This window comes from Buteo buteo, chromosome 24 (assembly GCF_964188355.1).
Source record: "Buteo buteo chromosome 24, bButBut1.hap1.1, whole genome shotgun sequence".
NCBI lineage: Eukaryota > Metazoa > Chordata > Aves > Accipitriformes > Accipitridae > Buteo > Buteo buteo.
This window is the reverse complement of record NC_134194.1, coordinates 1,600,188-1,623,485: the sequence shown is the minus strand read 5'-3', so window position 1 is coordinate 1,623,485 and position 23,298 is coordinate 1,600,188. Positions and strand designations below refer to the sequence as shown.

Here is a 23,298-nt window from a genome sequence, read left to right as displayed (position 1 = left end):
GCACCTACCAGATGTTACTGTAATGCCTGTAAGATGTAAAGGGAATTGTTTGCTTTGCTCTAAGTTTTCATTCTTCATGTGCGTCTTTGAGAAGAGCTTGGAGGAGAGGAATGCCCACCTTCGTTTTGTTTAAAAGCCTTTTCAGCTTCTGTTTTTACCTAGTCCATCCCATTTGTATTCTCTCATTTTAACAACTGTCCTAGCTGTTATTTTAATACAACTCCAAAGCTGTAGCAACCTGACGTTTTGAATGCAGAAGGCTGTGGTGGGCTTTGGGGACTGCGCTGCTGGGGGAGGTTGAGGCAAGTCCTCCTGACAGCTGTCACCAGTCAGGGTGACACCAGACATGTCAGCGGTCCCTTCCCAAGGGGAGCCAGGGTCTTCATAAGACTTTCTTCTTGTGTTTTCCAGGTCTACAACTCGAACAAGGACAACCAAAGCGAAGGCAGTAAGTATTTCCTTTCAAGCCAGACCCCCAAGAAGGTGGCTGTGCTGTATGGTGTGTGACGTTGGTGGGTCAGCAGGAGAGGCTGAGCTGCTGATGCTGGTGACACCAGGCTGTGCTGTGCACCCCTGGGCCGGGGGTGCAGGGTGACGGGGCTCGGCGTGGGGACTGCGGGTGGCGCCGGTGACAAGCTGGGTCTGGCACCCAGCAGGGAACAGATGCAGAAACCTGATGGTGGGACTCGGGGCCATGGAGAGCCGTGCCGAGCCATTCTTTTGGCACTTCAGGGTGGATCCCCTCCTGTCCACCCCACATCTTGGTGTTCCTGGGCTGCAGCGTTGGGGCAGGGGGTGCTGGCATGCCTCTGGACCGGCTTTTTTTGCTTAGCAGAGCCAATGGGTACAGGTGGCATCTTGGACCAACCAGCTCTCCTTTCTGAACCAGAGTCTGGAGGATGAGTGTGCCTTTTCCAAGGGGGAATTAGAGCAAAAATATAAAGAGTAGGGAGGTCCTGCCTAATCAGGATTGTCAAAAAGAGCCCCTAAAAATAAGGCTGTTTTTATTGTAGTTCAGGCAAAGACTTGAGTCAAGAAAGCACTTGTTTTTCTTCCTGGAGGAGTGGTTGCACCTGGTCCTGGCTCTTATGTCCTGTGTTTCAAAACCCTTAATTGAGCCATTTCCCAGTAGATCTGAATTGCCATAATTGCAATACTCAAAACTCTGATCCCTTCCCTCCTTTCCCCAAAGTCATCGGTCACACGGGAGTCCAGCCCGCATTGATGGTTAGTAAATAGTTCATTTTTATGCTGTGTCAGACAGGGCATTTTCATCTTGGGTAGAAGCATTTTTCTCACAATAATAGGTATAATTTGCAGATAATGTTCCTTGCACCAATTTTCAACCCTTGCACAAAACAGTCTCTTCCTCCTCTCTGCTCTCTCCAACATGGCTTCTGCCTTCCCTGTTGGTCCTCCATGTCATCAGCTGCACATCTGACCCTGTATGTATTCCTCTTGGCTTTGTGCGACCCAGATGATCCTCACAGAGTTAAATGCTGTGCCTCATGCTCATGAAGCACAGTGTGGCTAATGGCCCAGCTGGGTATGAAGTCTGCGTAGAACAGCTCCATCTTTTCTCCATTTTACAGAGGGGCAAAATGAGTTTTTTGAGGCACAGAGAACAGGACTTGCTCAACTCTTGTCCTGCCCTGGCCACGGACTGTCACTGCTCTGCGTGTTCCCTGCGCACAGCCTCTGGCTCTGCCAGGACGGCACATGGTGATTTGGCTCAAGGAACGTGTTAAAATAACCATTTTCTAAACTTCATTGAGGGGTGACGCAAAAGCAGGGAAAACATAAGGGATGGGGATGGGAGGAAGGATTGGTGAAGTAATTACTGCTTCTGAAAGAAGCGCTTGTCAAAACACGACCTTCCCATCTTACGTGCTGTCAGCCAGAAACCCTCGTGGGGCTGGAGTCATCCTGCAAAGTAACGGTGGCTCTTTAGAGATGGTAAGAGCTTGAGTCAAGTGTGTCCATGACTTTCCCAGGGTTATTTGCATTATCTAATCCTGGTCTTCAGCTGCCAAGCTTGCAACAGATCCCAGGTCGGGGCTCCTAAATGCCTCTTTAGGGTTTCCTTAGGTAAGGGCTGTCTGGGTGATGGTGCTCCCACCTGGGCTCTTCACTGCCAGGTATTTTCTGCCCCTGAGCCCTGGCTTCTGCCCGTCGTTGGTTGTGCACAGCCTCCTCGAGGGCCCGTGTTAGTGGAGGTGTGAGCAGGACCAGGCTGGTGTGTGGGCAGCGTGGGGCTGCAGGCAGCGTGGGGCTACAGGCAGCATGGAGCTGCTTGCTGTGGCCGCTGCTGGCATATAAATAGATGATTTTCCTGGGCTTCATCCGAGACGGGTGTACGTGTTGAAGGGGAATGTGTCACTCCATCGGGCACTGGGCTGACGGGGTGATGTTCGGCTGGGACGCGCTGCCCACATGCCCGCTGCCCGCAACGGGCTGAGCGGTTCTGCTGATGCTGCAGCTCTTCGGCAGCCACTAGACAGATCCCAGCTGGATGCCCATGTGGGTTGTACTGGAGGCTGGTGGGTTTGAGGAGAAAGCCAGTTTGTCCCCGGGCTGGGGGCAGCTCCCGTGGTTGCCTCCCGTGTCGGTTCCCAGCCCGGCCCCGGGCTGCCTGTGCCGCTTTGGAAAGTTGTTTGTTTGTAGTGCTGGTAGTAAGCGCAGCCCACGCGTCGGTCGTGCCTCTCCGAAGCGGCTCGGCATTTGGCAGTGTAGCGAGACTTTGACAAAGACGCCAAATGCCAAGTTTCTCCCTGCGTGTCTTCACTAGATGAGTACGAAGCTGGGGTTTAATCAGCCAAGGAGGCTTTGGCAAAGTTTCTTATCTTTTAGTACCTCTTCCATTTTGATGGTCTGTCTTAAAAATGAGAAAAATCCTCCTTGTCTGCTCTGTAGACTCTCCTCCCCTGGCTTTGGGGAGTGCGTTGGGACCCGCGGCTGAAGGCTGCTTATGTAGCATTGCTTCTAAACGATCTGGTGGTAATTATTTTCATGTACGGCTCTGACTGGGGCTGCCGCTGTTATGTTCAGACATCTGACTCTGCTATAGCCCTCATTAAAACCATGTCTGTAGTGAACTGCTTGCCTCACCAGCTACACTTAAAATTGATTTGGAAATTGGCTTTTTGCCACGCAGCCCTTGATACAGGAGCTTCGTATAAGGACTCGAAATGAGTGCAGTGATTGAGTGGAGTCCACATGCAATTCCTGACCCTGAAAACCTATATACCTCTGCTTCCTGCCCATACTTCTGTTAGTTTGAAAGAGACTCGCAGTGCTATAGCGAGGTCTGCTTTTTGGCCACTATCTAATTTTACAGAGCTTTTGGGTTTTACATCCTGCTGTGTGGCCAGATGGCCATCGGCCTTACAGGGTGATTTATCTTAATCTTCTCTGGGAGCTGGGAGGAAGCAGTGCCGAGCGGTGGGGGCGAGCGGGTGTCTGTGAACCGCTAGAGCCAGATGAATTTAGATGCACTAGTTTGCAAACCAGAAGGACTTGCCCTGCTCTGTGGAAACAAATCCTCCAGGCCATTTGTGCTTATTACATGGAAAAGCACAGAAGAACTCCTTTCCCTTCCCCTCCCCACCATTTCCCTCTCCTTTTTCCATATCCAATTGGTTCCCCATTAGTTCAGGACCCCATTGAAAGCTGTCTTTATTTTCATAAGCTCTTCACAGACCTCGAATCCCTTGACTGCCCTGTCTGCTGGTGCGCTTGTCTGCGTGGCTTGGCCCTCCCCAGCAATCTTCATTTCCCAATCTTGGCAGCTCACTGATAGTTTGAGACTTGAAGTAAGACTTGGAAACTCATTTCTCTCTGGTCTCTGCTTCTTGGTTTCTCCCTTTCTCTGTGGCTCCTAATTTCATAAAGTCTTTGAAAGAATTCCTTACAGTTATCATCGTGGCACTTCATTGCACAGCACAGAAACGTGTGCTGGGGTGTGCAGAAGGGCTTGCTTTGACCTTGCATTGCCATGACCGACTTGCACACAGCTGGAGTCAGCAAGGTTGCCTGAGGCTGAACAGAGCTGATTCAGTCTTCTTACCCCCTTACCGATGCTCTGATATGCCGTATCATCGTAAAGTAAAGGAATTAATGGATTAAATAGAAATAATCTGCTAGGCAAAAATAGAACAGGATGAGACCAGCTCAGTAGCACTAGAAATATGATGCTACATGAAGGTCAGATAAGTATGTGTGTGTGTGCAACAGCTGTAATACGAGCAATGTGTATCACCTTTGCTGATGTAAAATATTTCTTTGCTAGATTACAGTATGAATACTGCATCTCAGTTGTGCATTGAAATGCTGCTCTTATATTAAGAGCCTGTGACAGGTATCTTGGCCTGGAGCTGTGTTTCACATCTTTCCCCTGGGGAATGAGAGCCTCAAGGGAGGGGGAATAGCAGGAGGCAGGGCTGTAGGCTTTGCCCCTGCAGCAGGTTTGAATGCATGAACAGAGGAAAATGCTGCCTCTGATAATAAAATAGTTTGTAAATCCACTCCCTCTTATGGCCAAGAGGCCATTTAAACATATAGGATGGGGATTAGGGATTCCTGTTGTGAAGTGTGGAGAAGCATGTTGGCCATGCTTTTCTGTGGCAGCCCTGAGAGTTTGCTCTTCCCCGCTGCCTTCCCTCTCGTTTCCTGACCCCAGCTGATGGCAGGAGGCAGCTGCACAATGATTTAAATCCATCTGAGCGTGGGCTGCAGGTCCCGTCCCTCCCATACACGCGTTCCTGCCTCTGCCTTGCTGCAGCAGCAGCTCTCCTTGCGGTCAGCTGGCTGAAGACTTGGGTTTGGTGGGTGGTTTTGATAGAGCAGGTTTTTCTCTTTTTTTTTTTCTTTTATTTTTTTTTTTTGTTAATCTTGCTGAACCCCCTCGCTGCACTAGTCCTGCTGTCAGAGCATGGAGGAGAGCAGGGAGGAGGATGGAGCCATAACAGGCCAGACTCGGTCTGGCCGAAGCTGCTGGGACCGCAGCCCCTGCATTTCCTATGGGCACACTCATGCAGTGTTGCTCTCTCCAGCCCCAAAAGGCCATCAGCTGCCCCTTCCTTTCTCCCTGCTTCCAGACCTGCAGCTGCTATCAAACAGAAGCTAACTGGGGTCTAAGCTGCTGAATCAAAGCTCAGGGCTGTGGGTCACTGTGCTGCTGGGGCGAATGGAGCAAGTGTAAGATCTGGACAGCAGTAGATAGAAATCCGACTTTGATCTGTGCTGTTGCTGAACTGAATCATTGAGTAAATGAATGAGATAAAGAGAAGCTGCTTCTGTGAGAGGGGAAATCAAGCTTTTACAATGCTCATTAAAAGTTAAATTTAAGGATGAATAAAGGCAGTTTGGATATTTAATCACATATTATTTCTGGATATAACTACTGCAAATAAATCCCCGACCTTTCCTGGTCCAGAGCTCAGCAACAAGTGGAAGAGCTTATTCATCTACTTAGGAGGATTATGCTTGGTTACTTCCATCTGGAAGGACTGCTTGGTTTCTTACCTCTGCTATTGCCAGGTGCTGTGGAAAGGTGCGGTCCTCGCCCCTTGCTCAGCGGTGGAGTGGTGGGCTCTGCAGGAGGAGGGCACGTGTTTGTAGGTGTCTGCTCAAGTTCAAACATGTGAGGGACCGAGGGAAAACTGCTGGTTTATGGAATGGGTTGGCACTTAAAGTGTGTGGCAGAGAGCCTGTAATGGTGATACGTGTTGGCTGGACAACACTGTGCAGGGATACCGAAAGGTCAGGGTTATAGCCAGTACTAAGCCAAGGCTAGTAAGGCCCGCTGAACTGGGTTTGCCTGCACAAAAGGGTTTCTACATGGTGGTTTCCTGCTTCTCAGGTACCCTTGTGCTTGTGTTTATCAGTGATCTGGGGTATGGTAGGCTGTGCCCCACTGAGGGATGGCACATTGATTTTATGCTGCATCTGTGCTTGGAGACTGGTTGGGAATGGTGCTGGAAAGCCCTCCAGGTGCCTAGCAAAGGGCCCTGGAGCTTCTGGATATTCGCACATCCTATGGCACAGGCATCCTGCAACTTGTGTGCTTACGTTGGCTCAACACTTCAGTGTGCTTGCCCAGAAAAATATAATAGAGCTGTTTTACTGTTTCACTGTTTCAGGTTCTTGTGCCATTCATCACACAAGAAACACCACCAGCAGAGAACTCAAAACAAGTGATTAGTAAGGGACTGTGCCATGCGAGCCATAGGCAGCCAGTGAGCTGGCAGCTTATCATGCACCAGCAGTGAATCTGTGTTTAAATAAGCGATGTGAACAGGAGGAATGCAAAGGAATAAAATTGCACGTGCCTTGCTGTGAAGACACTGCCAGCCCGGGGCTCTGATCCCTTCCTGCTGTGCTCTTGATAAAATGCAGTTTTATGTCTCATGCAACACGGCGTTCCCTCAAGTCTGTGCAGACGTAGTCAGTGATCTGCTTTTAAGCTAACGCTACACCTTTTCTACCTTCTGGACTTCGACATCTTGAACCGCTCAGCCATGCTGTACGATCCTCTGTCAGGCACGGCCGGGAAAATCCCGCACCTTCCGTGCGGCAGCTGGGGAGCGGAGCGGCTCGTGGCTCTACCCCAGTCCCTGGTGACGCTTCTCCCGTCTGCCGTGGGAGGTGGGACGGCAGCGGGGACAGACGCATCCCCGCCAGCTCGAGGGCCAGCCGGGGCAAAAGGGTTTTGCTTAAGGTGGTATGTGGGAGGCGGGTGGGCTGCGTGCCCTGGCTCCCGTGTCCTCAGCCCAGGGTGCTCATCCCGGCCCCGGAACCCGGGCTGACTTTGCACACCCTTCTCTCTGGAGCTTCTGCCATATGAAAGGTTTCCTAAACCTTTATATAGGGAGGAAGTAATTTTCCTTAACAAATAGATGTCTGCAGGCAGTGTTTTCCACACAGTGATGAAAAGCTGACTAAGGGATGAATTCTTCCACCAGGTATTTGGATCTACGTATTAGTAATTCCTTGAAATTAAACGTGAAAACCTGCAATGGCATGAGTTAATTGAGTTTTACATTCCATTAACTTGAGTGTTTTAGGTATTACTCTCAGGCAGAGTCAGCTGCCTTTGGGATATCCTAATTTGCACCAAATAAGTATTTCATTTGTGCTAACAAAAGAAGGGGCTGTTCTTGAACTGTACGCATCTGCACAGAATGAGGGTAAATGGGATGTAACACATAGTGTTCATGAGACAATATTGTTTAGCCGGCCTTTTGCATTGCCGGGGGGCAGGAGTGTCCGCCTCAAGTGTGGTGCAGACATTGGTGGGGGGCCGGGGTTGGCACTGGCTGGCTCCCCAGGGCCAGGTCCCCTCCCGCTGGTCGCAGAAGATGCTTCGGACAGAGGTTTCACCCAAGATTCGTTCCCATCTCCCAGTCCCTATCACTCTTGCACCGCCACACGCTCTCTCCTCTTTGTGTTATGTTTTTACCTCCATGCTTTCACCTTTCTTTTGATTTCTTTACTCATTTTACTTCACAGTTGCTGCTCACAGTTATCTCCTGCTTCTCTCTTCCATTTGTTTTTTTCCCAGTTCTCCTTTTACCATCACTTTTCAATGTTCTTAACCTGTCATATGGCTTGTCCTTGAAAAACCTGCATCTGCACAAACCCACCTCAAAAGCCCCAAGAAGAAATCCAAGGCACTGAAGGCCCCTGCCCCGCTGCCCCAGGCAAAGCCTGGGAGGTCAGTCCCAGACCCCAGATACGCAGGCGGTCCCCAGCGTGGGGTGACGGAGATGGCCTCAAGATGAAGACATCTCTCCAGCACACAGATGGCTTAGTTAGCTGGGTGGAGAGCTGAAAGGATTTGTAGGAATTACCTGGGCCTCATCAAGCAAGCTGCCTCATGTGCTGTTTTCAAGGATTTGTTGTGTCATATATGATTCCTTTTTTTTCCAAGCAATCTGTTGTCAAAGACAAAGGTCTCTTCAGGTTATCTCACCTTCATCCTAAATTAATATTTTGACCAACTGCAGACGTAAATGCCTGACAGAGCCTGGGGCTCTGCTGCTCGGCAGGCGTAGGAGGTGCTGGTTCAGAGGGATGCGGAGGCTGAAATGACAGATTAGTGTTCTGCGCTTGCCTGGGTTACACCTGGTACAAGCTACTGTACTTGTGCCTTTCCGCCCTGAACACCTAATTTATCTCCTTCTCCTTCCTCCCCGCCTCGTTTGAGCAGTGGTACAGTATTGCTGTGAATGTCAGCGACGACTGCGGGATGAGCATTGTGCTCAGTGTGAAGCCATCCCTCTGCTAGGTGTTCATCACTTCTCTCTTCTCTTCCCTTTCAGCTGCCCAGTTGGATAATATTGGCTTCAGCATTATCAAGAAATGCATCCATGCTGTTGAAACAAGAGGTAGAGCCGTTCACCAGATGGTCTTGTTTTGGGGGATGGCCTTGCAGCTGTTTGTAGCGGAGCAATTGCTTACCTGCTCTTTTCATGAACAAAAATGATTCCTTAACCCTCAGAGACCCACATCAGATAAACCCTGTAATATGCTCAGGCAGATGCTTTTGCAGAGACATGCGTTTGCCCTGTGGCCGGGGTTAGCAGGGGTTAAGCAAACGTCAGGGGCAGAGTTAGGAATTAATGCACTGAATGTGCAAAATGGGGGAAGGGACCGAAGCTGGGGACTTCATTTGAGCATCCCTCCATGTGATACTGCTGCAAAGCACTTCCTCTCATGTGGGATTACAAATAGATCTGTGTTTCAATCCTTCCCCTAAATCTCTTGCGAAGACTATTTATATACAGATGGGCTATCTTGTTAGCATCTGAGCCCCTCACAGTGAAATACGGGTCTTGTCCTCACATCGTTTCTGAGAGCGCTGATGCCTGCACTAGGTAAGAAAGAGGCCTCATAGGAAACTTTGGGCTGAGTAGGGCTCTGAGCTGGCAGTATTTCTGCCCATGTTCTTTCACCGGGGTCTTCTTCCTGCCTATAGGCAATGTAATATATTGTGGGCTATTCAAATGTGACATTTTCCCCTATAATATATGCAGCAGTACAGAAACTGCTGTCAAGAGCAAAGGAACACCTGGGGACAAATTAAAAAAAAAGAAACAAATGGGTAGATCAGACCAAACAAGGCAAGTGCAGTTCTTGGGGAAAGTTCAGGGAACTCCAGCCAGGGAGGTGCAGCACACCCAACCTGGGGTGCTTCAATGGGAGGGGGCTTCTGTCACCACGTCCTTTGGCTGTTCTCTGCCCTAGCAAGTCTTTTGGTTCAAGGCCTCGTTGTTCCCTATATGAAGAACATGCAAAAGGCTCAGACCTCAACCTGAAGAACTTGGCACAGTAAAATTTTCCAAAACTGCCCTTGTGTTATATGTTAAGTGCAGATCCTTCATGGTGCAGCTATAGCTCCCTTGCTGACTGTGGGGTGGTGGAAAGGTGTCCTTAGATCTTTTATTCCTGAGCTAATTGGGGGTAATACTTTTAATCGATACATGAAAGCCTTGACATCAAACCCAAATTTTACCGTCTTCTATAATTTTGTAAGTAGTTGGTGAGAGGGCTTTATTATTTTTGCTATTAGAGAAGCCAAAGAAATGAAAGAAATGTTAGTACCTCTTGTGACATTCTCCTAATAAGCTCTTTATTTTTCCTAGGGATCAATGAGCAAGGGCTCTACCGAATCGTTGGAGTAAACTCTAGAGTTCAAAAGCTGTTGAGTATATTAATGGGTAAGTATCTTGTATTTTTTTAAAGGCAAGTAGATTGTGCTGCTTTGAAGTCTTGCCAGCCAAGAACAGAGGCTCTTGTTGGGGTACCTAATCGTGGTGAATGTGCTCTTAGGACCACATGCTGTTAGAGGCCAGGAGGTCCCGGGGCGCCACTGGCAGGTTGCTAAGGTAGGACTCATGTAGGACATGGCTTTAAAAGGTCTTCTGGTGCAGTCACTGGTGTCCTGCTCACATGCGCTATGAATTTTGGCAGCCTTCCCAAATGCGAACTAAAATCTTCAAAGAAATAGCTGAAAGCTTTGGGTTTTAATCTCATACCTGCCACGTTGTTCCCAGAATACTTTTTAATTATTTTCTCTTGTGTGTTGCATGCTGCCTGTGGCTGTTCTTACTTTCCCCTTGGACCTTCTCGTGCCTGTTTTAACACGGTCTTGCTCAGACCTTCCAAGCATGTGTTTCACTCATGCCTAAGGCATTGGGTCCTGCAGTTCTGGGTGCTTGGGAGGAGAGAAGGTGTTGGGTCACACCATGGCAGAGCTTGCTGTTGACAATGTGGGGCTCCTCTGAGCACTGGCCCCAACATGCAGCCACCCTGCATCTGCCCAGCAGCCCTCAGAAACCTCTCCCCTCCTCTGAGATGATATGATGGCAAGATGTGGTGTTGGCTACAAGTGCCTTTATGCTCTGAACCAGCATTCCCGTGGGCCTAATCCGAGCACTGAAACATGTAGGAGCAAACAGGTCTTGTGATTGTCAGTGAGCTTGTAGTTGTTCTTGGTGCAGGGCTGGGACCACTGCGGCTGACTTCCCAGAGTGGTTCCTTGTTGTTGGTGTTTGGTTTCCATGACCCCATAGCCATGCAAAGCCCTATTTTGGGTCATGCTTGTTGGTCTGCTTTGGAGAATCTGTAGCCTGACTCCCAGCCCAGCTTGTGTGTCAACAATAGCCCAGGGGTTATACTTGACCGAAAAAGAAATGCGAGGCATTTCCCTCTTTGGTCCTCTTGCTGCCTTCCCAGGTCTTGGCCCCTCCAGCAGAATCTCCCCTGCTCCCTGTGCCCTTGTCTGTGGTGCAGGCTGGTGCTGAGGTTGGCCATGGCTGTGTGGGACCAAATGGACCATTTCATCCCCTGAACTGGCAGGTGGCATTTCCATCCCCCAGCTGCAGCCCTGTGGGAGTCTCTCTGTCTGGACATGCGTGAGAGACACATTTGAAGAACCATTTTGAGAAAACACACACTTGGGTTGGAGCAGCGGCAGCTGCCCTCCACCAGTCCCAGCTCATGCTTCTCTTGGCAAAACAATGCATGAAATAGGTGTAATAATGAAGAAACAAATGCTTAATAATTTGTTAGCGCCCTTATGAATGTGTTTGCTACCCCATGGGGGAAACAAGTGATATTTGTGGTCTTCTTCCTCTTTACATTTGCTTATTATCATTCCTTTGCAACATGACTTCCTTTTCCTTGCCTTCACAAAATGCCAGTGCTCCTTTCTGTGTGTATTTCTCCTTGCAAAAAGTTTTAATCAGTTGTGTTTCACTTTCAACATCTTTCCTTCTCCTCTTCCAATTCTCCCGTCTTTTCCCACTGTTAAGATGTTCACTGAGCAATGCCCGTGGTGGCTGTTACAGTTGTCAGCATTAACCTATGCAAAATTGATAATCTAGGGATAATTAGGAAACAGAAGGGTAAGGCTCTAAATCAGAGGCTGTCGCAAGGGGACCTCTCTGCACCAGTTTTGCCGTGGCATTTGGAAAGTTCGCTGCAGTCACAAGAGCTGGTGACTGACTCTTTTATTAGTAGAAGTTTGGCACAGGTTCTGGGGCATGTGAGTATGTCCTGCTAGCCACCCAAGTACAGCAGATAAGCCAGAGCTGTCTCATGGCGCGCACATTTGGCACTACTGTGTTAGAGCATTGGTTAAAGAGCAGTGCTGCCCACCGATAAAAATAGGCTGGGGATTGGGTGCCCCATGGCGCAGCCGGCCCGACATGCCGGGTCCTCTGCTTACGCTTTTCATGCCGGTGTGCATCATCTTGCGAGCTAGCAGAGCAACTGATCCTGTTTTCTTCTTGCAAGGGCGGTCTCGGGCTGTGTCAGTTGTGGGTTGAGGCGGCGGGGCTGTGACAGATGGCAGAACTTGTTTGGTTTAAGAGCTCTGCGGAGCTGGGAGGGATTCAAAGTTTTGGACACCATCCAGCATCCATTATCTCCTCAGCGACTAAAGCCACTCAGCTGTCGACCTCATGTCTCATAATGTGGTGATATATTGTCGGTGGTTTTTCTTTGTCCCGGCACATCTTCATTAGCTGTTGGTGCTGGAAGCCCCATCGGAGGCGAGTGCATGCCCGGGGCTGCTGCTCGGGTGGCCCAGTGCCTGCTGGAAGCAGGACCTCCTTTGGGGATCTCCCGTGCCGTCGATCACCGGGATGCTTTGCAAACCCCTGACTCCGTATCTTTCGCCGAATCGGAGGCGATTAAATCATCTTTGACGATCCCGGCGTTCAGGCTGTCTGTGAAGTCAGACAACGTGTCCGTTGTCAAATCCCCTCCTGTTCTCAGCTGCCCTCGAGGCTCTGACGTCCTGCCGGTAGCAGCACCGCTCCGCTCAAACGCTCGTGTTCGGATCCAGCCCTCGTGAACGGAGGAGCCAAATTGTCCTTACGACTTCAGGTTTCCCTTATATTTAGAAATGAATGTGGGCAGCGTTGCTGATTCACATGCAGTTTAAATGGCAAAAAGATCAAGTTTCCCTGAGCGGTGGCTGGTGTCAGTGACGCTGCCGGGAAGGCCTTTGGCATGAGGTGTCTCTGCAGGAGGTCGGCACCGTGCTCGGCCGACGGCGGAGCAGAACCTTCCCGTGGGCCGCAGCCGGGTCAGGCACAGCGCAGGTCTCGGGCTTGGGCAGAACAGCTTGTCTTTCTCTAAATCGGGGTGAAGCGGGGAGGGGTGCCTCCCGCAGGGCTCGTGGGAGGCAGGTCATCTGTGGCAGAGCAAGCTGCCTTTCCCTAGCCTTCACCATCACCGTGCACCATCAAAATGAGGACAGAACTCAACAAATAAGAGTTTTATCGGAGCTCCCTTGAAAGGGTTTATTGTGGAAGTGTGCGTGCACAGGACGGCGGTGGTACCAGCAGATGACACCAAGTTGAGCGGGAGTGTTGGTCTGCTGGAGGGCAGGAAGGCTCTACGGAGGGATCTGGACAGGCTGGATCGATGAGCTGAGGCCAATTGTATGAGGTTCAACAAGGCTCGGTGCCGGGCCCTGCACTTGGGTCACAACAACCCCACACAGCGCTACAGGCTTGGGGAAGAGTGGCTGGAAAAGGACCTGGGGGTGCTGGTTGACAGCCGGTTGAATGTGAGCCAGTGGTGTGCCCAGGTGGCCAAGAAGGCCAACGGCATCCTGGCCTCTATCAGAAATAGCGTGGCCGGCAGGACTAGGGCGGTGATTGTCCCCCTGTACTCGGCGCTGGTGAGGTGACACCTCGAGTGCTGTGTTCAGTTTTGGGCCCCTCACGACAGGAAAGACATGGAGGTGCTGGAGCGTGTCCAGAGAAGGGCAACCAAGTTGGTGAAGGGTCTGGAGCACAAGTCTGATGAGGAGCAGCTGAGGGAGCTGGGGTTGTTTAGTCTGGAGAAAAGGAGGCTGAGGGGAGACCTCATCGCTCTCTACAACTACCTGAAAGGAGGGTGTAGCGAGGTGGGGGTCGGTCTCTTCTCCCAAGCATCAAGCAATAGGACGAGAGGAAATGGCTTCAGGTTGCACCAGGGGAAGTTTAGGTTGGATATTAGGAGAAATTTCTTCACCCAAAGGGTTGTCAGGCTTTGGAACAGGCTGCCCAGGGAAGGTGTTGAGTCACCAGCCCTGGAGGTATTCAAAAAGCGCGTAGACAAGGAACTTCAGAACATGGTTTAGCGGGCATCATTGATGGTTGGACTTGATGATCTTAAAGGTCTTTTCCAACCTAAACGATTCTGTGATTCTACGATCTGCTGCTGAAACTCAGCACTAAGATGAGCAGAGCGTTACAGCGTCTGATCTGCTCTTCTTGCTCCTTCCCAACGTGAGCCACGAGGGCTGGTGAGTGGGACTTCCTACGGCCCCTCGCTGCTGGGATATAATATGTCCTACAGCTGTTTTGGAAATCTCTCGAGCCACCCAGGTGCAGGTGAGAATTACGGCTGGGTGATGAGGTGGTGCCCCAGGTGGTTCCCCTTGCCCTGGAGAAATCGGTGAGGAATTGAAACCAGCTGTCTTACAGCAGCAGATTTCTCCATCCCAGGGAGCAGATGAAGTTCCTTAGAAAGGGCTCCAGGCGATGGCCGCGTGGGATGGGCTGTGCGGCAGCCGGGGGCGGCTGCCTCGGGGAGCGTCCCCGGCATTGCCCGTGAGTGTCTCGCTGCGGTTCCATTGTGACCGTGGGTTTGGGGGTGTCTGATCAGCCTGCGCTTCCCTCCCCGTTGCCGCGCCACGGCCAGCCCCGTTCCCTGTCCCGTGGCACCTGTCCCATCACCTGGGGTCCGCAGGGATGAACACGCGGAGATGAGTGGGGTGCCCGTCCCCTCTGCTGCTGCTGCTGCTGTTTGCCCCTGGGAAGAAAACAAGGCAGCAAAACTAATTTTGGGGGAATGGGAATGGATTCCTCCCACCCCTGAATTACTGTGTAGATCCTGCCGTAAAAAAGCACGTTCTAATTTCTTCTTGATTTAGATCTGGAGTGCTGCAGGTCCCTTTTTTTCCTCAGATATCACCTATGTGAGGCTGTGAAAACCCCCTTTGGTTTTGCAGCCCGGGGAGAGCCAGGAAACGTGTCCTGTGTGGCGTTTGTGACCACGCAGAATGAGTGAACGGGAGTGGGGGTGATGCTGCAGCGGCTGGCAGTGTCACGGGGTGAGCAAAGTGCTTTCTTCAGTCTCTGCTGGAATAAAAAGCTTGGGGAAGTTAATTTTGCACTCCCTTTCCCCCTACCCTTCCACTTCAGCCTTTTCCATATCTGCTAAGAGACATCAGATTAGTAATTTACAGCAACAAGCAACTTCAGGGTTAATACTGAATTTGGCCTGTGGGTGCTTTTGCAGGCCCTATTTCACATTTCCACCAGTTCATGTGGAAATGTGTCCTTGTGCAGAGACAGAAGTTCGCTGTGGTGCTGGCTGCAGCCATCTCTAGCTGGGGAGACAGATGCTACATCTGTAACCCACAAAGCTAACTTTTTGCAGACTCATAAATTTGAAGGTCAAGGGGAACTGATTATCTGCTCCGAGCCTTTTCATGAGACCGACTGTAGAATTTCACCTAGTGTTTCATGAATCATGCCTATAAACTCCTGGATGAGCTTTTGAAAAGACATCCAGTCTTGAGTTGTTCGTTCAACTTCAGTGGAGGCCTTGCTATTAAAAAGGTTCTTTTTAAAAAGGATTTTTTTGTTTTTCTTTTTACTATGCCAGGCTTATCTTTAATCTATTACAATTGCCTCCTTAAAAAGGTAGTGCAATAGGAAGTTGCCTTGGCATTGATGAGGAAGGATGGTGTTCATTTGTATGATTGCTGAGAGAGACACGTGATCTTTGTGTGAATATACATTTCTTAAATGTTGACTTTTTCAAGTGCTCCTCTTGATGTTTTTTTTTAATTAAAATAAACCCTTTGCCCTAAGGGAAAGCCTAACTCTTATTCAGTGCATTCTTCTAATTAGTTTTAAAATTACACTGTGCTTACCTATTGCTTTAAAATTCAAAAGCTCATTATACGTGTCTGTGAAAAGACAAATACCCACTGAGCTGAATCTGTGGGACCAGATGGTGTCGGCAGCTGTATCTGGCGTCAGGCTTGGCCTTGGTCGCGGTGAGCGCCTCTCTGCGCCTGCTCCGGCTCTCCGGGGACGCTTGGCACGTCCGTGTCACTGAAAGGACCCACGGCCGTGTCTCCCGGGGTCCCTGCAGAGCTTTCCCAAGGATCTCGGTGGGAGCAGGATCCCTGTTGTGTTTCCCGGTCCTGTTCACCCGCGGCTTGGTGCAGTCAAAGCCTTCAGCTCCATTTGCGCTCTGGAGCGGTTGAGAGATTCCAGGACCGAGTTAGCAAAGAGCGTTCATCAAACACCATCCAAGCAGGAGAGAAACAACATGCTTACACCTGCAAATGGGGCACGTTCGTGCCCTGCTCTTCCCTCCCACCCAGCCGCGACCGGCGCAGCGCTCCTCGCTTCTGGCGCGGGGGAGTCGCTGTCTGTGCCCTTGGTGCTCGGCGCTCTGCGTGAGGTATCCACGGCCGAGCCACTTAATGCCAGTCTGATGGTGGCTTTCGAGATGGCTGCCTGTAATTGTCAGCAAAGATTAAAAAATAAATGCCATCCGCGTTGGTGGCTGCTAGGGGCGGGTGTGCAGAAGGCAGCGGTCACCAAGGAGCCCCCCCGGTGCGGCCGGCTCGGCTCCGGCCCCCGTGGCAGCACCGGGGTCCCGGCGTGGGTGGAGGTGCCGAAGAAGGGAGCGGTTGCTGCTTCCTGAAGGCTCTTTTATTGTCAAAGCATTAAGGTATTTTCACAGAAATCGGTAAAAATAGCGCGTTATTGATCTCACTGTGGAACTTTGTGCAAACAGGTCTGGCTTCCTGACCTGGGTTGGTGGTTGGCAGAAAGCAGGGAGAAGCAGAAAGCTGCGGACTCCTGCGAGCGCGGTCTGCCGGCGGCTGGTTCAGATCTGCCTTGGGAAGGAACAGGCTGCTAGTCTGGACCCTCCTATTTACTTTGTCCAGAACAGCTGCGTGTTTTTTTGATTTCTTTAAAGGAATTTTTAAAAGGAAAGAGAGGAGGGGAAAAAAATGCAGAAAGGAAGGGAAGGCCCCGGAGGAGATGGAGAAAAGTACGCCGCAGTATTCGACAATGAAAATAGAGGCGCTTCGGAGGCTCCCTCGTTCCGGACGCTCGCACTGCGCAGAGCTGGAAACCGGCGGGCGGGAGGGCAGATCCCCGGTTCCTGTGGGACCTGTGAGCCGGTGCTGGGAATGCCGGGCAGAGATGGGGAGTGGGGTAAGGGCGGGCAGTGCCGAACCCCCTCGGCACGAGCGCCGAGAGCGCGGCGGGGTGCGAGGCTGGCACGCGTGCAGTTTTGCATCGTGGGACTGGATTTCCTCTGGGCACATTGGCGTTGCGGCTGTGCGGATGCGCCGTTCCCGCAGAGCGGTGCCAGGGGCTGGAAGCGCAGTGCGATGCGGAGGCGCGGAGCTGGTCCTGGGCCCCTTGCACCGAACCGCGGCCAGGCGAGCTGCTCCCCTGGGAGGCTGCTGATGCCGATTGCCGGGAAGGGCTGGCTGAGGCTCTGCGTGGCACCGCACTGGTGGTACCTCAGTGCCCTCAGACCTGCCACGTGTCCTGGGGTGCCAGTTTGGCCGATGCTGGGATGGACATGCTCCAGGAGCCGTGCTGCTCCCCTTTGCCTGGCTCTGGGAGAGCGTCCTGTGGTTTCAGGATGCTCCTGCCCACCTCCTCCAGGGTCTCATTGCAAAGTTTGCATCAGGCCATTACAAAGCGTCACCCAGCGTCACCATTTATACCTTTCCTGCACGTCAGTAACACTCTGGGTGCTGGCTCAGAACAGCCTCGTGCTGCAAAAAGCAGCTGTCAGTTGGGAAGCGCAAACCCGCGCTTCTCTGCAGAGCTCGGTGCAGCCCGTCCTGCAGCCGTCCATGCGAGCTGCTGCGGGGGCCGGCCTCTGCCCCGGTCCGGGGGGGCTCGGCTGGGAGCTGGGCTGACGGGAGCCACGTTCGGAGAATTTCCCGGGCATGCGATGCTCTGCGGGGCTGGAGAGGATCTCTTCCTCCTGCTGGTGAGGGTACGCGGTTCAGAGTGGGTGGGAGTGATCCCGGCAGCTTTGTCAGACAGTAAATTGGGGGTTCAGCCACGCTGGAGAGCTCAGCGGGGGATGGATGCAGTGTCTGCTCAACATCAGCGGGAAGAGGGTCTCGATGCCCGGGGCTGGGACCTGGTGGGACCTGGTGAGCATAGCCACGGAAGCATTGTATAATGTAGCTTGTGCCTCTCTCGGGTATCCTTTGCTGTTGACTTGTCAAAGCTGAAGCTGTCAGGAGAAACTAGTTATTGCCAGAAAGCGTTTTGGAGATCCATTCGTGTTTTCATCTAAGGCAGCTGTGGACGGTCAGGAGCGTGAATCCTCGGACCTCGCTTCTGTTCGATGGTGGGAACAAGGACCTGGGAAGAAGCGTCCTTGGAGGACGGCAGTGGAGAGGTGTGCAGGTGTCAGCCATAGCTTGGAGACCTTCCTCACGAGCACCACGAGAGCCGCGCTCGCCAGCCGTGCTGGCAGCCAGCTCTTTGCAACGTTACGTGCGGTGCTTGGTGACAGGGTGGGGACGAGCCACGGCGAGGGGCTGCGGTGGGTGGATGCGGACGGCAGCTCGATCGCTGCCATCACTCACTGACATTGCGACGTCTCGTTTGTTGTGGGGTCAGGGCTGGGTTCTCCCTGTGCCGGGAGGTTTGCCATCGTACCCGATGCTCCCCGAGGCTCGCTGCTCGCGGCGGCTCAGGGGCTGTTGTGGAGCCCTGCGTCTGCCGTGGGGGTGGAGGAGGGTGAATCGGGCATTTAAAAATTAAAGATGGCAAGAAGCAGCCTGCGGTGGGGTGGGTGGAGGAACAGAACGGGATGGCATCAAGAGGCCAAAGGTGACAAAACAAACCGCAGCGCGGTTCTGCCGTGCCGGTGACCTTCCCAGCCGGAGCCGCTGCTGCGCTCCGTTCCCTGCGCCGCTTCAAAACACGCCGGGTGCTTCTCCTCTCCCTCGCCGCTAGCGCAGCTCAAACCAGGCAGCATCGCTGCTCCCCCCGCGTACCTTGGCAGCGGCGAGAGGCTCCCAGGTGGTGGCTGTCCCCGGGGGTCCTGCGGGTATTCCTGCTCTGCGAGGTGACGGGAGCTTCCCGGTCCGAGGCCACCTCCCAGCCAGCGTCGGGCCGGCACGTGGTGCCACGTTCCTGGGGGGGTGTGAGCTGAGCGGATAACGGCGGATAACGGTGCAAACGCCGGCTGTGCCGAGCCTGTCCGCGTGCAGCATCCCTGCTTCCTCCTTCCCGTCCAAATGAAACGCAGCCGTGGAGCCGAGGGAGCGCAGAGCTGCCTTCCCACACCCTCCGCGGGCTCCAGGGACTTTTCCCCGCCTGGGGCCGGAGAACGAGCCGCCTCCTGTCCCCCCGCACACCCGGGCACCTCTGCCACCCCATCTCGTCCTGCTGCCTGCTCGACAACCCACCAACCGCCACGAAGGCCGTGCCACCATCGCTCACGTTGGTTTAGGCTGCGGCAATGCCTTGCAGCCTACTTGGGGCTGGGATTTTCTGCTGAGTCCTGGCGGGGGGTGGTGTGTCTGTTCGTCTGGGCTCGTGTTGTGTTTGTGCCCTGCCCTGTCACTACTGCCGCTGAACACCACAGTCTTGTGTAATGTCACGCTTTGAGTCAAACTGCCGATCTCATTGCTCATGATTAATGTTTTTCTTTTCTTTTTCTCGTCCCATGCAAGTGAGCGTGGCCCGTCTCGTGTAATAAACTCTGCTTCCCTGCAGAAGTGTCTGTTGGGGATCGGTTTGTGGTCACTGGGCTGAGGAATAGCAAATAAAATGGGACGTGACAGTCTTCCCACACAGCTGAGCTGGTATGAGCTGGTATGAGCTGGTATTATCTTCACTTTGGTTCACTTTTTTTTTTTTTTTTGGTCTTTTTCCTTAGATCCCAAAACAGCTACAGAAACAGAAACAGAGATCTGTGCAGAGTGGGAGATAAAGACCATTACTAGTGCACTGAAAACTTACCTGAGGTAAGGCAGAAAAGCCTCATCTGTCATGTGGCTTCGATTTGGTGACAAGTCTGGGGCATTAGTGCCTGTTACTGCAGATTCTTAACAATAGCACTTTAATAGAAACAAAGAAGAAACTGCTCTTCAAGAATTTATTCTGGCTTTTCCCATGACCCTCCAGCATGTTTGAGTAGGATCTGGGGAACACGATTAGCTCCCTGACAGATGCATCTATCGTACAAACATGATTTTAGAAGCTCATTCTTGCTTCCCCTGCCTTGATGTAAGCTTTTCCCTAAGCTTTTCACGATGGGCTTCCACCTAATGAGCATGTGGCAGAAGGTGAGCACAGTGCTCCTCTAAGGGCCGTGGCTGTAGTGCTTTTTCAGAACTGGGCGCTGAGCTTCATTGTGGTAATAATTTCTGCATGCAAGTTGATGCTATTATCATTCTGGGTTATCTTCCCAAAGGGTTAGTTTGTTGGCAGCAGTCAGCATCTCATTATCCACAACATGCTTCTACCTGTTGCGACTGCAGCTTCTTGCTTGCTGTTGCTGTTCTGTGTGTTGGGTTTTATTTGAGAGAGAGAGAGAGAGAGAGCGCACAAGAGAGAGGCTAAATCCAATTAGGGTGATGAGTATAATTAGCTTGGTGGATCTCAGCCTAGAAAATCACAAAACACCACATAATTCTGCATGATTGGCAACCTTTGCTCCAGAGTTTGAACTGTTTGCAAAGCAATGAAGAATGTCGGCAGCACCAAGATGTCCCATCGAAGGGATGTGGAAGTGGGAGGGGAGAATGGGGAATTTAATGGGAATGGTGACTGTTAAAGTTTTATGACTAGGCTTGTTTCTCTTTTTAATTTATTTTTAAACTTACTTGGAAATCATAGGCTCACTGACGTCCTGAAACTCTGTGTTACTGTGTAACTGAAGGAATGCTAAAATTAAAAACGAATTCAGTGTGGGGCAGAAAAGGGAGGAAGAATAAATCAAAGGTACTTCAATAGATCTGATTCCTTCTGATGGGGAGAGTTAAGTAGAGTTGCTGTTGCTTAATTCTGCACTTTTAAAAATGGAGCTGAATTTATGGTAAGGGCAAAGCTTTATTTCTGTGGATTGTATTACTCAGATGTGTTTTGTGCGTGTTACCTTTTTATCTTCCAGAATGCTTCCAGGGCCGCTCATGATGTACCAGTTTCAAAGGAGCTTCATCAAAGCTGCAAGTGAGTTTGTTGATGTTTATGGCACCGGTCTGAAAGAGGAGTGTAATTTGCAAGTAACTGAGCATAACCTCTGCCCTGCTGCTTCCCCACCAACCTCCTTGTTCTTAAGTCCCGGAAAGTAGAATAAGGATGGAGAGACAAGGGGCATGTTGTTGTTTGGGACTTACCGGATGAAAAGGAAACGCAGATGGTGCAGGGGGAGCGGAGAGCTGGCTGGTGGCAGTAGCTGCTGCTGCAGCTCTGTCTTATTTTGACCATCATCTGCCAAAAGGAGGCAGGCCGTTGTTCAAACACCACCTATGGTGCTTTGATGAGATCAGTTGCGGTTCTGATGCATGTGCCACTTTCCTTTGACTGCCCTGGGAGCGTGCTTTGTATGAGAGCAGGTAGGTCTCCGTTGGCGGCTGTGCCGCCTGCGTGCACGTGGAGGGGACCAGGGGGTCAGGAGGGCTCACGTAGTCTGTGGCCACATCGGCGGTGCCTGCCTTGAACGGCTCCCGCTTAGGCTGCGGGGGCAAGTCTGCCAGCGCCTGCGGACCCGACCAGCCTGTGGAGCACCAGATGCGCAACCTCGCCGGGCGCTGTGCTGAGCACATCCTGACGGTGCTTGGGAACACGTTGAACAGGAACGTGCTGATGTTCCCGTTGCTGGAATCGGAGAAACACTGTTTACCACCAGCCCCTGCCCTGATCACAACTGGCTTTTCACACGGCTGGCATCTGCTCTCAGCTCACGGTTTCAGCCCATTAGTTTCTTCCTTTTGGAAACAACTGGTTGGAGTTGGCAGAAAGGAAAAGTGCCGTTGAGAGTATCCGCAGTGTGCCTGGGTGTAGGGTGGAGTAGGTCCCTAGGATGTCTGTCACTGCTAGAGTTCAGGCCTGCATGCCTCTTTCCATAATAACCCCCCTGATGCGGAGACAAATCATCTTTTCTTTCCAACACAGAACTGGAGAATCAGGAGTCGAGGGTGTCAGAGATCCACAGCCTCGTTCATCGGCTCCCAGAGAAAAACAGGCAGATGCTGCACTTGCTCATGAACCACTTGGCAAAGTACGTTTATGACTGATATGTTTTTCTCTCCTTTTTCCACTTCCTCTGAAAGTTAATAGTGGTAGAAAAGTTTCCTTGTGTGTGTATGCGGTGTTGAGTCATATCTGGTTGGCGAGTAACTGGAAACCCGTGTGTGAGCGAACGGGGGCTGACAGAGGGAGCGGTGCAGAGGGAGGGAGGGGGCTGTCCCGCTGACCCACGTCCCTGCCGGCCCCTGCCTGGGCGGCCGTGCCCCGGCCCCGCGGTGGCAGGAGGAACCCATAGGCTACGGGGCATTTAGCATTGCTTTTAATGGCATGGTAATGGGGTTCAGCTAACCAGAAGGCAGAGCGGAGGTTAAGCTCCTCACTGGGTTTCGGATCAAGGCTAGTATTGAAGGACTAAAAGCTATTTCTTTGCTACAATGGAAGACTGCTCTGGGGCATATTTTCTGCCTTTATGCAACCTGATGAATCAATACTTCTAGGTCACCTTGAAACTCTTCGAGGGCAAAGGGATTGAATAATTTTTTTGCTTTCAGTGATAGAGCTGACCTATAATTTCCCGTCTTCTTCCTGCTCCTGCTGGTTACCATGGAAACCTTTGATTAGTGTTTGAAAAGTGAAAGCATCATCAGGTGTTTGTGCCAGCCTCAAGGCTGCGGGGTCGTCCCTGCCCTCGCTGTTTGCACCGGCGCTGCGTGAGCAGGAGGGATTAGGCAGGACTTGGAAACCTGGGGAATGAGTTAATCGGCATAACCGTTTAGAAGAAGGTCTGGGAGAACCTGAAGTTATCTGTTTAAGAGAAGAAGTAACAAATGGTACTTGAAATAGGCTTAAAAATGACTCCAGATGCTTTCTTATGACACGGGTTTGTATCTGTTCCATGGACTCCCCAGCCAGGCTGTTAAAAAACAAAGAGCTGGTTTAGATCTTGGTTTCAAAACCAAGCATTTACAGGCTTAAGCCAAGGGCCAGGCAGTTCCAGGTACTCCCATCAGCCAAATATGTGCGAGGAATCTCATAACCACTTAAGTGCTTTTCATTTAAAGGAAAACCTGGTGGTGTTTGAGTGAGAGACATGGAGAGGGGAGGCAGGTAATACAATGGGTTTCATGCTGCTTTAGTAGGGAAGGAACTAAAACAAAACACAAACAAACAGTGAGCGTAGTGGTGCGTGCTATGTTAGGAAGAGAAACGGCTCATAGTGGTTATTTAATGGGAAAAAAATTATCTCAGAGGAAGGCAGGAAGCCGAGGAGCAAGAGCCTGCGCTGCTGAGCCCGCCACCCTGCAGAAGCTCTCCCGGCCCTGGTGCTGTTCCTGGGGGGGTCCTGGGCTGTGGGGGCCAGAGGAACAGCCAGCCCCCGGCACGGGCCCTCCAGCATCCCTCCTGTGTCAGTCCTGCAGCCCCTCACAGCGGCTTTCCTGCCGTCTGCTCCGGGACCACCCGGCAAGGAGGACCTTGCTCCAGGAGCACCGGGAGGGCAGCCTGGTCCGGGTCCCGTTGCTGTGGCTCT

At 51.7% G+C, this 23,298-nt stretch overlaps 1 protein-coding gene across 6 annotated transcripts in view; it reads left to right on the top strand.

Moving 5' to 3' along the window:
* The window catches only part of ARHGAP26 (Rho GTPase activating protein 26), a 155,341-nt gene that overhangs the window by 66,622 nt on the left and 65,421 nt on the right, over window positions 1-23,298 (top strand). For all 6 annotated transcript variants that reach the window (XM_075056902.1, XM_075056901.1, XM_075056906.1 and 3 more), the window contains exons 12-17: window positions 412-448; window positions 8,322-8,387; window positions 9,645-9,719; window positions 19,456-19,543; window positions 20,692-20,750; window positions 21,696-21,801. In XM_075056902.1, coding sequence (XP_074913003.1) covers window positions 412-448; window positions 8,322-8,387; window positions 9,645-9,719; window positions 19,456-19,543; window positions 20,692-20,750; window positions 21,696-21,801 — 431 coding nt within the window. The remainder of the gene's footprint in view (window positions 1-411; window positions 449-8,321; window positions 8,388-9,644; window positions 9,720-19,455; window positions 19,544-20,691; window positions 20,751-21,695; window positions 21,802-23,298) is intronic.